The sequence below is a fragment of the Acomys russatus genome, chromosome 3, assembly GCF_903995435.1.
Source record: "Acomys russatus chromosome 3, mAcoRus1.1, whole genome shotgun sequence".
Lineage (NCBI taxonomy): Eukaryota > Metazoa > Chordata > Mammalia > Rodentia > Muridae > Acomys > Acomys russatus.
Window position 1 is genome coordinate 37,030,020 of NC_067139.1, and position 14,137 is coordinate 37,044,156.

A 14,137-nucleotide genomic window follows, 5' to 3' on the forward strand; every position below is an offset into this window, starting at 1 on the left:
TGGTGGCACATGCATTCAGTTCTACCACTGGGGAGGCAGAGGCAGGTGGATCTCTGAGTTTGAGACCAGCCTGGTCTACAGAGCAAGTTCCAGTACATCCAGGACTACACAAAGAAACCCTGTCTTAAGAAAACAAAGAAGCTGGGCGTGGTGGCTTTAATCCCAGCACTCGGGAGGCAGAGGCAGGTGGATTCCTGTAAATTCAAGGCCAGCCTGGTCTACAAAGTGAGTCCAGGACAGCCAAGACTACACAGAGAAACCCTGTTTCAAAAAACAAAAAAAAGAAAACAAAGAAAATTAAAAACAAACAGTTATCTATGGAAATAGCTAATTCTGGGGCTGGATCAGTAGAAAGAAAACATTAGCTTAGGAAACCTAGAACAAACTGGGTGGTGGTAGCCCACGCCTTTAATCCCAGAACCTGGGAGGCAGAGGCAGGTGGATCTCTGTGAGTTTGAGGCCACCCTGGTCTACAAAGTGAGTCCAGGACAGCCAGGACCACAAGAGAAACCCTGTCTCGAAAAACCAAAAAGTAAATTAAAAAGAAAAAAGAAATTTAAAAGATTGAGGAACCACATATCTTCATACAAATACCACCACTCAGGAGAAACCTACACTGGGAAACCTGGCAGGTACCACCTGAGCTAAATGACATCACAGTGAGCATCATAAACAGATGTATACAGTGTTATCAGTTCATCAGGTATAAGCACTTTAAATGACTTACAAGGACACAGAAGAATGCATGGGTTATATCTGAATGCCTTGGGATTTGGGGAGGGATCCTGAAACCCTCATGGTATTGAAGGTTGAGTGTATAAATTTTTGTGATATATCACGTTTTCTGATTTTGAGGTCATTTAAGGTGTAACAAAATAAATAATGGCTTCTGGGGTAATAGAATAGCAGGTTGGCAGACAACTTAAAATTAACTCAAAGGGCAATGTTCTATTTTATTTTAATTTTTTGAGACAGGGCTTCTCTGTATAGCTCTAGCTGTCCTGGAACTCACTCTGTAGACCAGGCTGGCCTCAAACTCACAGAGATCCACCTGCCTCTGCCTCCCAAGTGCTGGGATTAAAGGTGTGTACCACCACGCCCAGCTGCCCTGGCTCTTCTGGAACTCACTATGTAGACCAGGCTGCCCTTGAAATCACCGGTTTCTGCCTCCAAAAGTGCTGGAATCATGCATTCTTCTGTGTCCTTAAAGCCATTTAAAGTGCTTACACCTGATGAACTGACAGTTCTATACACGTCTGTTTATGATGGCTTGCTGTGATGTCACTTACCTGAGAGGTAGTGCCTGCCAGCTCTCTCCTGAGTGGTGGCCGTTTGTAGGGAAATACTCTGAAACTATGAGGGTGTGTGGTTACTCAGTCTTTTAAATTTTTTTAAAAGGCATGCGCCACCACACTCTCCTTATGAATTCTTTAAAAGAGCAACCACAATATTTTCCCAGGGAACTAGAAATACTTGAAGTAGAATTTCATTGTAATATGACTGCTGTATACCTGGGTCATCCTGGGAAAGGTTGGGGACATCTGGCTTTACAGTGTATCTTTCCTCACTGCATTCTTTCTCTGTGTGGTATCTCCAGGTCATCCATGACTTCTTATTCTCCTTGAAGGAAAGCCCAGAAAAGTTTCAGATTGAAGCCAATTTTCCAAGGCGGGTACTGCCCTGTGTCCCTTCAGAGGAATGGCCCAACCCCCCCACTCTGCAGGAGGCGGGACTCGGCCACACAGAAGTTCTCTTTGTTCAGGACCTGACAGACGAATGACAGTTTTCTGCCTCCTCCCTCCCACCCCAATCCCTAAAAGAAATGGAAAAACAAAAACAGAGAACAAGAGAGAAATTCATATTATTATTATAATACAATATTTTTTTTAAAAACTGCTGCATCCTATGAAAGGATCAGAAACCATGCTGCCTGCAAGAGTCACGACCTGTGTGGTGTGCAAGGTCAGCAGTGAACATGCCTTCCCAGTGAAGAGGTTCTTCACCTCCAGCCCATCCATTGTCCGAGTGGGGAAGGAGACATTCCCACGGTTTCTCATTCATTCTTGCTTTTATAGAAAATAAAAATGAAACCCTCCATCAACCAGCTACAGCAGCATCTCCTGAGGACTCGCTTCTCCCACTTCTGGAAGAAGAGGCAAGAGTCCGGAACAGACTGCCCACAGTTTATGAATGACTTTGTTTCTGTTTGCTTTGTAAAGATAATGACAGAAGGAATGAGGCTGACTTAGGTGGGTTTTTTTTTCCTTAAATTTATTTGATAAAGAGCCAATGCCCTGGGCCCCTTAGTCCCAGGCAGTGTAATAAAGGTGCCCTGGGCTAATCTGCGCTTATTTCTGCCATTGTTCCTCTCATCCTCCCAGAGAGGTCATTTGTTGTGGTACAGTCCTGCCACTTGTGTATCTCATTTGAAACAATGAATGGAAGTCTGGAATTGTGAGCCACAAAGGCTGTGTGTACAGTTTACACCTGTGTGTGGAGTATGTGTGCTCCTTTTACACACTGCAGCTTTGCCTTGGCATCTGTACGAGGTGATGGTGAAGGGGCCTGAACCAAAGGATGGCACCTCCTGGCTCGCCTCGGAGCGCACGTGCTGCCCTTCCCAGCTTTCCTGACTTGCCACGCTTGGTGCCTTCCCAAAAGACGAGAGGGACCCGCAGCTCCACCTGTGGATAGTTGTCCTGTTCCAGTGCAAGTATGATAATGATGTTTTAAGGATAGAACCATACCAGGCATGGCGGAGCACACCTGTAGTCCCAGCACTGGGAGGCAGAGGCAGGCAGATCTCTTGAGTTCTAGGACAGCCTGGTCAACAGTGAGTTCCAGGCCAGACAGGGCTACATAGTGAGACCCTGTCTCAAAGAAAGGACTGAACCAGAACCTTTAAAAGGAAATTTGGGCTAGCAGCCTCTGCACGTTGTTGGCAGGCACATTGCACATTCCGGTGAGGCTGTGTAGCAGACAGTTTTCAGCCTTCCTCTTGACGTGCTGAAGCAGCAGGAGCTTTTCTCTTTTTTCTGACTGTCTCCTCTGTGGTTGAGTTTTGGTGTGGGTGCATGGTTGAGCCATGCCTTGACACACGCCAGTGTGCACTGATGAGTATTTCAGTGTGAACTAGCTAGGCTGCTACAGGCTTGACACACTGCAGCCCTTTGAAGTCACTGTAGTCTCTAGTACACCGTGAGGCGGGGCATTCCAGGCCAGAGAAGCATTGCTTGTGTTGGTCACCTCCAGAAGCGTCTCTTGACTAAAGCCACTGCACCCTAGTAGTCACGTGGTACTACTCTCTGCAGCTCTCCACCGTTACAGTGAGCACTGTGTGTGGCAGGCTTGTGGAGTCATTTGGAAAACCCAAGACTGGCCCTGTGGAAATGTTAGCTCTGCTAGCTGTCTGTCAGGGCGGGGGAGAGCCTACATCTTGATGCCAACAGTGCAGTGAAGGGATGAGATGGCCCTGTGATGAAGCTCTGCAGAGGGACTTCTCCACGGAGAGCCTCCCTCCCAGTTTGTTGGCCCTGATGGCTGCCTGGCGTATGGGCAGGTTACTGTGAAAGTATCTTGTTAACAGGTTCTGATTTCCCTTCCCTTCTTCCTCCCATTCTGTCATGTACACATTTTATACCTCTTGCCATTTGTTAACTGCAAAAAGATACTAGACGCTAGACTAATAAAACAAGAGCCCTCTGTGGCTACAACTCTTGAGGGCAGCCTGTTCATGTCCTGGAGGCTTCTGCTGAAGGACCTCCCCACCTCCTGTCATCTCTCCACTTTCCTTAGTGTTTTCTCTCAGCATTGGGTTTTGATGGCCCAAGCTGGCCTCAAATTCTCTCTATACTCAAGGCTGGCCTTGAATTCCTACCCTCTTACTTCCCACTCCTGTGGTAGGATTGTGGGTGCATGTCACCACACCAGGCTCTCCAGTAGGTGTGAAACAGTTCCATTTTCTTGCTGCCCCTAGTTTTGGGGTCCGGGTGCCATTTCCCTCCTTCCTAGGTGAACTGTGGACTTCATATTTTGTCCCTCATGCCAGTACAGTCTGTGACTCCCTAAGACCTGTGAGGTTGAAGAGACCTGTGAGTATTTGCTTCCATTTAAATTGCTTCCAAAATACCCCAGCAGCTATTCCAAAGGTCAAGTCATGGGTGATAGAAGCATTTGTTTCATGCTCTGTCCCTCACTTGCCACCAAAGTAGCCCAGCTGAATGACATGGGTATGACCAAGCAGCGAGAGAGTTGTTTTGTAGCCTCAATGGGTCCTGTCTGGTCTTTTTTTCCTCTGCGGGGTTGTTTGAGGCAGTAGGGTTTGGTTTGGTTTAGCTTCTCCTTGCTTGCTTCCACTGTGAGATGCAGAGAAGAGACAGCAAGAGAATTCCTGTCTCTTTAAAAGCTAAAAAACTAGGATCTCCAGCTGATGAGTTATGAAAATTGTTAATGGTGCCATGGCCAACAAGAGTGTCAGAAAGTGACTGAGCAGCACAGTAGCCCCCCCCAGACCACATGATCAGAGGGATTGCCTGGTGCTGAACAGGGACCTCTACCTTTCAGCTGATTGGCTTTTCTGTTTGTCTGGGGGGAGGTTATGACTTGTGAAGAACACAGCAACAGAAAATCCATCCACAGAAGATGCAGTGCGCCTGTGCTGCACCTGAGTGGTTAAAAATTCCCAGAAGAAATCTAGTGTACTTCAAATTTTTTTCATAAAGGTTTACATTGTATTGTAGGTTAACATTAAACGTTTTATAACAAAAAATTATACAACCAGCTGTGGGTCTTTCTGTCGAGAAACTTCCCCATGTGACGGGAAGGGTGAAAGGTAATGTGGGAAGGAGACAAGGGAGAATGTTCAGCAAGTTACAACAGACTTACTCAGATAGCACTGTGTCCCTGTGAGAAAGAGCTCCCCAGCTCCGTGTAGGAAGAGAAGCCTGATGTGCTATCAGGCTTCAGATGTCATGATCAGCTTTGTGAATTCAGCAGCTTCTGTTGCCCCAGTTGCATGTGAGGCTAACAACTGCCTTGCCTTTTAGAATTTTGGAGAGTAAATGAAGTGTATAAGGAACACCCAACACAAACAGCACACGTTTGCCCCCCTGTCCACGGGATTGTCTTTTGAAGGACCGTTGTCATGGAGGAGTAGTGTCTGTCCCTGTAAAGTGAGCTGTGCTCATGGGAATAACTATCAAGGAACTTGGGAGAACCCCTCAAGGGACAGCATTTTCTTTCTTCGGTTTTGTTCAAGCCTCAGCCTTTCTTTGCCCTTTCCTGGTACAGAGAACTCAGAGAATCCGTTGGAGCCTTGTCACTCAGCCCGCTCTGCTGCATCTCTAAAGGTGGTGGGGGCTCCTGGTTTGTTTTGTTTTTTGTTTTGTTGAGATGGGGTCTCTCTGTGTAGTCTTGGCTATCCTGGACTCACTTTGCCTCTGCCTTCCATGTGCTGGAGATTTGTTTGTTTGTTTATTGTATATACAGTGCTCTGCTTGCATGTACACCTACAGGCCAGAAGAGGGCACCAGATCTCATTATAGATGGTTGTGAGCCACTATGTCATTGGTGGGAATTGAACTCAGGACCTTTGGAAGAGCAGCCAGTGCTCTTAACTGCTGAACCATTTCTCCAGCCCCTTTATTTTATTTCTTGAGAGAGGGTCTGTGTAGCTCTGGCTGATCTGAAACTTGCTATGTAGGCCAGGCTGGCCTTGAACTTAGATCAACAAGTGCTGGTATTGAAGGTGTGCCCCACCTTGCCTGGCCTGGCTGCAGCAATTTAGCATTACTGAATTGCTGAGTGCTGTGCACAACAGGTGTTTGCTAAATACCCTTGATCATGTTTTCAGAAATGTATAGTTTGCTCAGTGAAGGTTTGCCTGGGTGGGCTGGAGGGTGTAGCTCAGTAGCAGAAGACTGGCCCAGTGTATGTGGAGGTCTGAGTTCTCTCCCCAGAATCATCAAAACAACAAAATGTCACCTAGGTGTGGGCTTTGGTGCCCCTACATAGTGAGTGCCCCCGACATACCTCATTTGTGGTACCTTTGGAACGCTAGTGTGCTTTAAAAATAGCTATATTATTTTCGAGCCGGGTATGATGCATGCCTTTATCTCAGCACTTAGGGGGCAGAGGCAGGTGGATTGCTATGAGTTCAAGGCCAGCCTGGTCTACAAAGTGAGTCCAGGCACATGCCTGGCTCCAAGTACTTCAGTCTCAAGGAAAACTAAGGCAAGAGTAACTCAAGTTTGAGGCCAGTGTGGCGTATATAGAACCTGTCTCAAAAAAAAAAAAAAAATTACCACACTGACCAAAGATGCCTATTATTAATATTCTATTTGATTTTATTGCACTTCATTTATTTTGTGTACAGGAAGGTGCATGCCACAGAATATGGCTTGTGGGAAGTGTTTATTGCTTGTAAAGACTTTTTCAGCCTGAAACTATATAGCTGAGTGGTGGAAGCTTTGGGTAGTGATGTGTACATGGTACTGGGTCCATCCCAAGTGCCAAAAACATACACATGAAACAGAACTTTAAAAATACATTTCTAGTTCCAGGACAGCCAGGGCTACACAAACAAACCCTGTCTCAAGAAACAGAACAAGCAAGCAAGCAAACAAAAAATTACATTTATCTTTTTAACTTTGAAAGATGTACTTAAGGCTGGGTGTGGTGGCGCATGCCGTTAATCCCAGCACACCAGGCAGAGATAGGCGGATCGCTGTGAATTCAAGGCCAGCCTGGTCTCCACAGTGAGTCCAGAACAGCCAAGGCTACACAGAGAAACCCTGTCTCGAAAAACCAAAAAAAGAAAAAAAGGGAAGATGTATTTAATATATTGTGTATGAGTGTTTTGCCCACATGTGTACATGTGCACTACACAGATGCCTGGTGCCTGTGAAGGTCAGAGGACGAGTCAGATCCCCTGGAACTGGAGAGATAGTGGTTGTAGGCTACTGTGTGGGTCATGGGAATGTGTAAGAGTATTAAGTGCTCTTCAGCACTGAGCCCCAGCTCCAGCAAGTATTGGTGTGTGTGTGTGTGTACATGTTTGTGCCAAAATGCACACACAGAAGGCAGAGAAGAACTTTCAGGACTTGGTTCTCTGTGGGCTCTATTTCTGTTGCTCCAAAATTTTTCTATGGAAATGATACAACCAATATATTATCTAGATTTCTTTCAAGACGGTTTCTCTGTGTAGCCCTGGCTGTCCTGGAACTCACTGTTTAGACCAGACTCACCTCAAATTCAAGCGATCCACCTGCCTTTGCCTCCAAGTGCTGGGATTAAAGATGCGCTTCAATCTTACACATTCTCTTCTTTTATATTTTCTTTTTTGAAACGGGGGTCTCACTATGTCGTCCTGGGTGTCCTTGAACTTGCAGAACATGCCTCTGCCTCCCTACTGCTAGGATTAAAGGTGTGTACCACCACACCTAGCTCCACCTCTCCATTTTAAAGATTTTTAATATGTGTGTGTTGTTCTTCTCTTTCTCTTACTCTGTCTCTTTCTCTCTTGTCTCTCTGGGGGGCCCCTTCCTTCAACAATAAATCTTATATCATTTTTTAAAAAGTGTGTGTGTGTGTGCGCGCGCGCTACATGAGTGCAGGTACACCCTCAGAGACCAAAAGCAGGCACTAGATGTCTCCCAGGGTGGGTGCTGGAGTCTAGGAACTGAATATGGGTCCTCTGGAAGAGCATCAAGTGCTTTTAACTACTGATACCTCTTTGATGCCTTTTTAGACAGCTACAGCTCTTCAGTAGGTATAAACTAATCAAAATATTTTATAAACTGGCTGTGGGTGGCACACACCTGTAATCCCAGCACTCAGGAGGCAGAGGCAGGCAGATCTCCCTGAGTTTGAGGCCAGCCTGGTCTACAAAGTGAGTCCAGCCAAGTTACACAGAGAAACCCTGTCTGGAAAACCAAGAGGAAAAAATAAATAAATAAAAATAAAATTGCTATCCAGAAAGTCGTGTTCCTACAGCAGTGCTGTGCCCTCAGTCTCTGGTCTGTCAGCATCATCTCTACATCCTTCTCTTTGCTGTAGTGTGATTGCTGTGATCACAAGCAGTTTAGGAACGTCAGGCATGGTGTCCAATGGATCTCTGAGTTCAAGGCCAGCCTGGTCTACAGTGCTAGTTCTAGGACAGCCTAGCTACACAGAGAAACCCTATCTCAAAAACAAAACAAAAGGGCAATTTGGGGAGGAAAAGGTTTATTTCTGTTTAGGCTTCCAAGTCACAAGCCTTTATTGAAGGAAGTCAGGGCAGGCACTCTGGGAGGAATCTGGAGGCAGGAGCTCAAGCAGAGACCTTGGAGGAATGCTGCTTACTGGCTAGCTTTCAGGCTCCTGTTCCACTATTCTTCCTTCTTCCTCCTCTTCTTTTCCTGAGGATATGCTGTCATTAAATATCACAGGAAACATTTATACACATGCAAAAGTAAGTATGTTTTTGCACAGCAGATGTAGCTAGCATGTAGCCAAGATGCATGTGGGTGCTGTTGTTATTGCCCTGAGTGCTGACTGGAACAAGCTCTCTTTTTGGGGCAGGGGATTTGAGACAAGGTTTCTCTGTGCAGCCTTGGTTGTCCTCTACTCACTCTGTAGACCAGCCTGGCCTTGAACCCAGAGATCCACCTGCCTTTGCTTCCCGAGTGCTGGGATTAAAGGCATGTGCCACCACACCTGGTGGGTCAGCTGTCCTTTGAGGGTCTTTCCCAGAATGCACTTCTCTATCAGGGCCTTTATCTGGGATAGAAACAGCAGAGACCAGAGATTTATCCCAGCTTGCCACATTATCATACCCCAAATAAAACAATTGCCAGTGGATTAACAACTGCTCATCTCAACTTGGGCCAGTGAGGAAAGAGGGCAGGTGGAGCCTATGTAAAGGTACTGGGGCACTGTCAACTTTTTACATGCTTTCTCTCTGGCAGTTTACTCATTTAAAACACTTGTTTATTCAATCCATATATTCTGAAAATGTCTACGTTGTCCTTTCCATTTTGCTAGAGGTCTGGTATTACGGTGAATGTGATGGCTCTAGGTGTAAACGTAGGTACCAGGGGCCAGCAGGAGCCATGGTGGAGAACCCTCTGCAGGTGTATTATGAGTAGGACTGGCTGGAGGGAGAGGCCATTGGAACTGACTTTGGAAGGTGCATGGGCACTAGGAAGAAGGGCATCAAAGTGGTAAGTTGGTGTTAGGGAAAGACCTTGGTGGAGTCTCTCCTAGGCCTCTGGTTGGCTGCAATCTTAGGCAAATTGAAAAGTCACCCCCCCCCCCCCGCCTCTTTTTATTTTTTTAGTTTTCTGAGACAGGGTTTCTCTGTGTTGTCTTGGCTGTCCTAGACTCACTTTGCAGACTGGCCTTGAACTCAACAGTGATCCACCTGCCTCTAACTTCCCCAGTGCTGAGATTAAAGGTGTGCGCCACCATGCCCCACTGAACGTCCTTTCTCTGTGCCAGGACTTAAGACAGGCTGGTTTCAGTCAAGAGAAGAGATGGACTCGGGGGCACATCTCTCTAATTCCAGCACTCGAAAGGCCCAGGCAGGGTTGCTGAGAATTGGAAGCCACCTTGGCAACACAGCATCAAGCTTGCCAGGAGTACACAGCAAGACTTAGTTTCAGAGAACAAAATAAAAACAGAAGGTCCCTCCCATGCCCACGGTGGGTACCCTGGCAGTGTTACAGGCACTCACAGGGGTGCAGCATCCTCAGCAGAACAGTTAGGATTTGTGAGTAGGGTAGGGATGGAGAGGCAGGGGCTAGGAAAGGAAGGGGGGGGGGTGGTCAGGGTGCTGGCCGTCCAGGGTCTGCACCATGCAGAGGCACTAGTTGCTGGAGAAGCACCAGGGTGCCACCACATTCTTCCCTCTCAGCCTTTCTCTGAAAAAGAGTTGAAATCATTGTCTCTTCTTCAGGAAGAGGCTGATGCACCCCAGGCTTTCCAAAATGCCAAGGCTTCCTTACTTCATGTGTGGAGGAGTCTGAAAAGAGGACGACCAAACCAGGGCCTCTGTTCATCAAGCCTGGGGTACAAGGCTGCCCTCATTCCTGGTCAGTCCTAGAACTGGCTATCTGGCAGGCAGTTTCTCCAGGTGGAAGTAATACACTTGTTAGGCTGTGGAGGAACAGAAGCCACAGGGAGGCTAACAGCCCCTGGCCCTGCAGCACCTCCTTGGCATCACTCAGGTGCCTACTTTCAAGGCCCTAGTGATCATTGGAAACAGCTGTTGCCTGGGTGTTTTAACCTCTGCTTCTGGAGGTGAGACTTATACCTGCTGGCCTGAAGCAGAAGCCAGCTAGTTTGGGGGAATAAACTTATTTGACACTCAGACTCCCCCAGGAGTCAGGACAATCACATTTCCCCTGTAGAATGCCTAGGCTTTTACATGGTCCTTATGGGCTGAGAACTCTGAATGTTCACTATGAGCCAGACGCAGCCGGAGTTGCTAGCAGGCAGGCAGAGCGTCTGTGAGGAAGCAACTGAAAGCCTTCCACTCCCACCCCACGTCATACCTCAAAGTGGTAACTCCAGCCCAGTCTGTCCTGTTGGAGTGGGCCTTCAGTTTTCTGTAGGCTCTTTGGTTTTGAGACCAAACCTATTACGATGCCCAGCCTGGCCTCAAGCCCACTGCAGGAGTGAACTACATGCCCAGCTTTCTTAAACTTTATATTTCAAAATAACTTTAGTTATAGAGATTGCAGAAACATTTCTGAAAGCTCTTGTGTATACCTCTCGCTCCTCTCCGATGGAATCTGAGAGGCTGAGAGGCTAGGGATGCCTCACAGCTTGTCGGGAGAGTATTTAAGTGCAAGAAACCAAAAGCAAACCACCCAGAAAACCTGACACGGGTACAGTCTGTGACTCTAAAGGTTTTACATGAGTCTTGTGTACATACACACATGCATGTTTTTATTCCCTCCCCTTTGCTACATTTAGATCTACCCAAACATGTTCTGCCACCATGAAAAACTTCATGTTGCCCTCATTTCCTATTCCTTAAAAATAAGATGTTCTATTAAGATTTATTTTTTATGTACATGAGCTTTGCCTACATGTTGTCCTCATTTCCTATTCCTTTTTAAAGCATGTTCTATTTTTTTTTTGTTTTTTGTATTTTGTTTTTGTTTTTTTGTTTTTTTTTCTATTGTTTTTTTGTTTCGTATGTATGTATGAGTGCTTTGTCTGCATGTCTGTCTGTTTGCTACATGCATGCCTAAGGAAGTAGTTGGTAAGCTTCCATGTAGGTGCTGGGAACCGAACCTGGTGGATCCTTCCCAACAGCAGCAAGTGCTCCTACCCACTGAGCCAACTCTCCAGACCCTTGTTCCTATTCCTTAACGCCACGTTTACACTACTTTGTAGTTTCTTCCATGCTATCATTTTGACAGGGTTAGATAGAGTGTCACTGGCTTCACTTGTCTGTGGAGACCAGTCTCTTTTTCCCACCCAGGTTCTTGTTTTGTTCTCTTCAAGAACAAAGTATAAGCAGGACACAGTATTAATGTGGGGTTACTGACCATCAACAGGAGAAACAGGAAAAGCTGGTCCACATAAGGGAATGACAACTCCAGTAGGACAGAGCTCCAGAATGCTGGCACAACTGTTGGGGTGTTACGGGGCTTGCAGGTTTCCAGAACGGCAGGTCTGTGAGTGCTGGATCCTGAAGGCTGCAAACACATTTCTGTCTACAGCTCAAGTGTTTCCCTGCTGCTGCCTGAGAGACAGAAGCCTTTAATTCTCATTGGTTTTGTAAACGTTAATATTTTAATTTGGAATTCCGTAATGGCTGATGGCATTGCACATTTTTTTCATAAGCAACAAAATGGCCTCTTTGTTGTGTATTGAACATTTGCTTTTATGTATCTGAGAAATGAGCCAGCTTCTTTCTAGGTCCTTGGTTATTTTTTATCTATTTCAGAAGAGGCTGAAAAATTTCCTGAAATGTTGGTAAGTTAATTCCAAGATACTTCCCATTTACCCAGATGTGGTCCTATTTTGTTTCAAGCTACACTTGCCTGTAAGGCAGCTTTTAGTTCTAGCGTGTTTCCTTTAAGATTAGAATTTTGTGTGTGTCTGTATATGACACATATAGGTGCTTGCATGGGGTCTTCTGAAGCTAGACTTGCAGGTGGCTTTGAGCCCTGACTTGGTGCTGGAAATCACTCTAGTCCTCTCAGCTGTTGAGTCATTTTTACAGGCCCAAATTTTTATTGTGACTCATTAGAAATAGTATGGTTTTAAACTGTATTTTCATGTGTCCAGGTTGGGAGTGTTGGCTCAGTTGAGTGCCCAAACATGATCCATGTTCAAAGAACAAGTGTAGTGGCATATGCCTATAACCTTAGCACTTGGGAGGCGGAGGCAGGAAGATACAAAATTCAAGGTCAACCTCTGCTATGCTATCTAGCAAGTTGGAGGCTGGCCCAGGATACATGCGATGCTGTCTTTTCAATTATTTATTGCTGGCTTCTAGGATCATTTTTTCCTCTCTCCTCCCTTTCTTTTTGCAGACATCTCTCAGCTTGCCCTCTAGTTGCTGGGCTCAAGGCATTATCACCGGTCCGTCTCTCCGGAGTGGCTGGAACTATGGGCACAAACTACCACTCAGGTTGCACAATTGTGCTGACCTTGTACCTGGGCTGCTGAATCCACTGTCAGGAAGTTTCCAGGCATGTCTTCTCCACCTTTCATTAGCTGAATTACAAGTCCAGGATATTTCCCTTTCTTGTCCACTTCCATGTGACTTCCTGCTGCTGCTCAGTGACAAGATTCTTGGGGCATCCAGGCTTTCATGAAGTGGAGTTTAGCTTACACTTCTAAACAAGCTGAAGCTACCTTCTCATCTCACTGACTTTTTTTGTGGGTGGTTAATTATTTTGATATAATCTGGGGTTTTCCTTTGGGCTTTTAAAAAAGATTATATATACAATGCTCTGCCTGCATGTACACTGCACACCAGAAGAGAGCATCAGATCACATTATAGATGGTTGTGAGCCACGATATAGTTGCTGGGAATTGAACTCGGGACTTCAGGAAGAGCAGTTAGTGCTCTTAACCTCTGAGCCATCTTTCCAGCCCCCTTTTGGGCTTTCTGTAGTCCCAAAGAGCTTACAAACTCCCCCACTTTGGAATTTCATTGCTCTAAGGCCTGGGAACTCAGTTGCTGCCAATATATAATTTACCACATCCCAGAATGCTGCAAGCAGTACACGGCTACAGCCAAAGCAAACACAGGACACACAACCTTAAGAATCAATTCTAGAGATTTACAGCACAGATCTGCACAAGGCCCAGTATAGGCACATCATGCAGACTCCTGACACCTTCAATGTGGACTCACTAAAATTGTATTATCAGAGTCCTTACTCCTGTATAAACCAGAATGCTCTCATGGATGTTTTCTCAAGTGGACTATGAGAACACATCAGTTATCTTAACCCCCAACTTGGAAAGGATCCAAAGACTATATGAGCTCTGGTCAGTGGCACCACACAAGCCACCGCAGGGCAGAGCGTGCTGTGTGACGTGCTCGCTCACTCCTGCACCCCATGCCCTCCATGGAGAGAAAAGAAGCCCCATCTGAGGGAGGGGACGAGGCGAGGAGTGCACAAATCCTCTTATTTGTGCCCTGGCCAATCATGCTGTTGAAGAACTGAGTGAAATAAATTGCTCAGGGTGAGTTCACAACCGGCGCTTGTTCAGTGAGTGACAGAAGCCCCAGAACAAGAGCAGCCCTCCCCTTTGGAGAAATGCCAGAACTGGACTGAGACCTGACCCAGTCTAATCTTCTTTCGACTTTGCTATGGATGAGGCCCTGGACTCGGCACACACTAGGGTAACACACGTCTCCGCTGAGCTACACACAGCCCACCACATCAGAATCTCAGGGTCAGGCCCATGTGATAGTACATGCCTGTAATCCCAGACTTGGGAGATGGAAGCAGGGAAGTCCAAAAGATTCAAGTTCATCGTCAGTTACCTAGCGAATCTAAGACCAGCCCCAGCTGCATGTAATCACCTCAAAAACGCAAAATGCAAGTTAGGACCACTGAAGGACATCTGTCCTCACACTAGTCAAGATTGCCAACAGAAGCCAAGCTCATATGAAACTACTGG

At 46.3% G+C, this 14,137-nt stretch overlaps 1 protein-coding gene across 2 annotated transcripts in view; it reads left to right on the forward strand.

Annotated features, from left to right (window-relative positions):
* The window catches only part of Faf2 (Fas associated factor family member 2), a 39,313-nt gene extending 37,456 nt beyond the window's left edge, over positions 1-1,857 (forward strand). For both annotated transcript variants that reach the window (XM_051171614.1, XM_051171623.1), the window contains exon 11: positions 1,598-1,857. In XM_051171614.1, the coding sequence (XP_051027571.1) occupies positions 1,598-1,780 (183 nt within the window). In that variant the 3' untranslated portion in view covers positions 1,781-1,857. The remainder of the gene's footprint in view (positions 1-1,597) is intronic.
* The last annotated feature ends 12,280 nt before the right edge of the window (positions 1,858-14,137 follow it).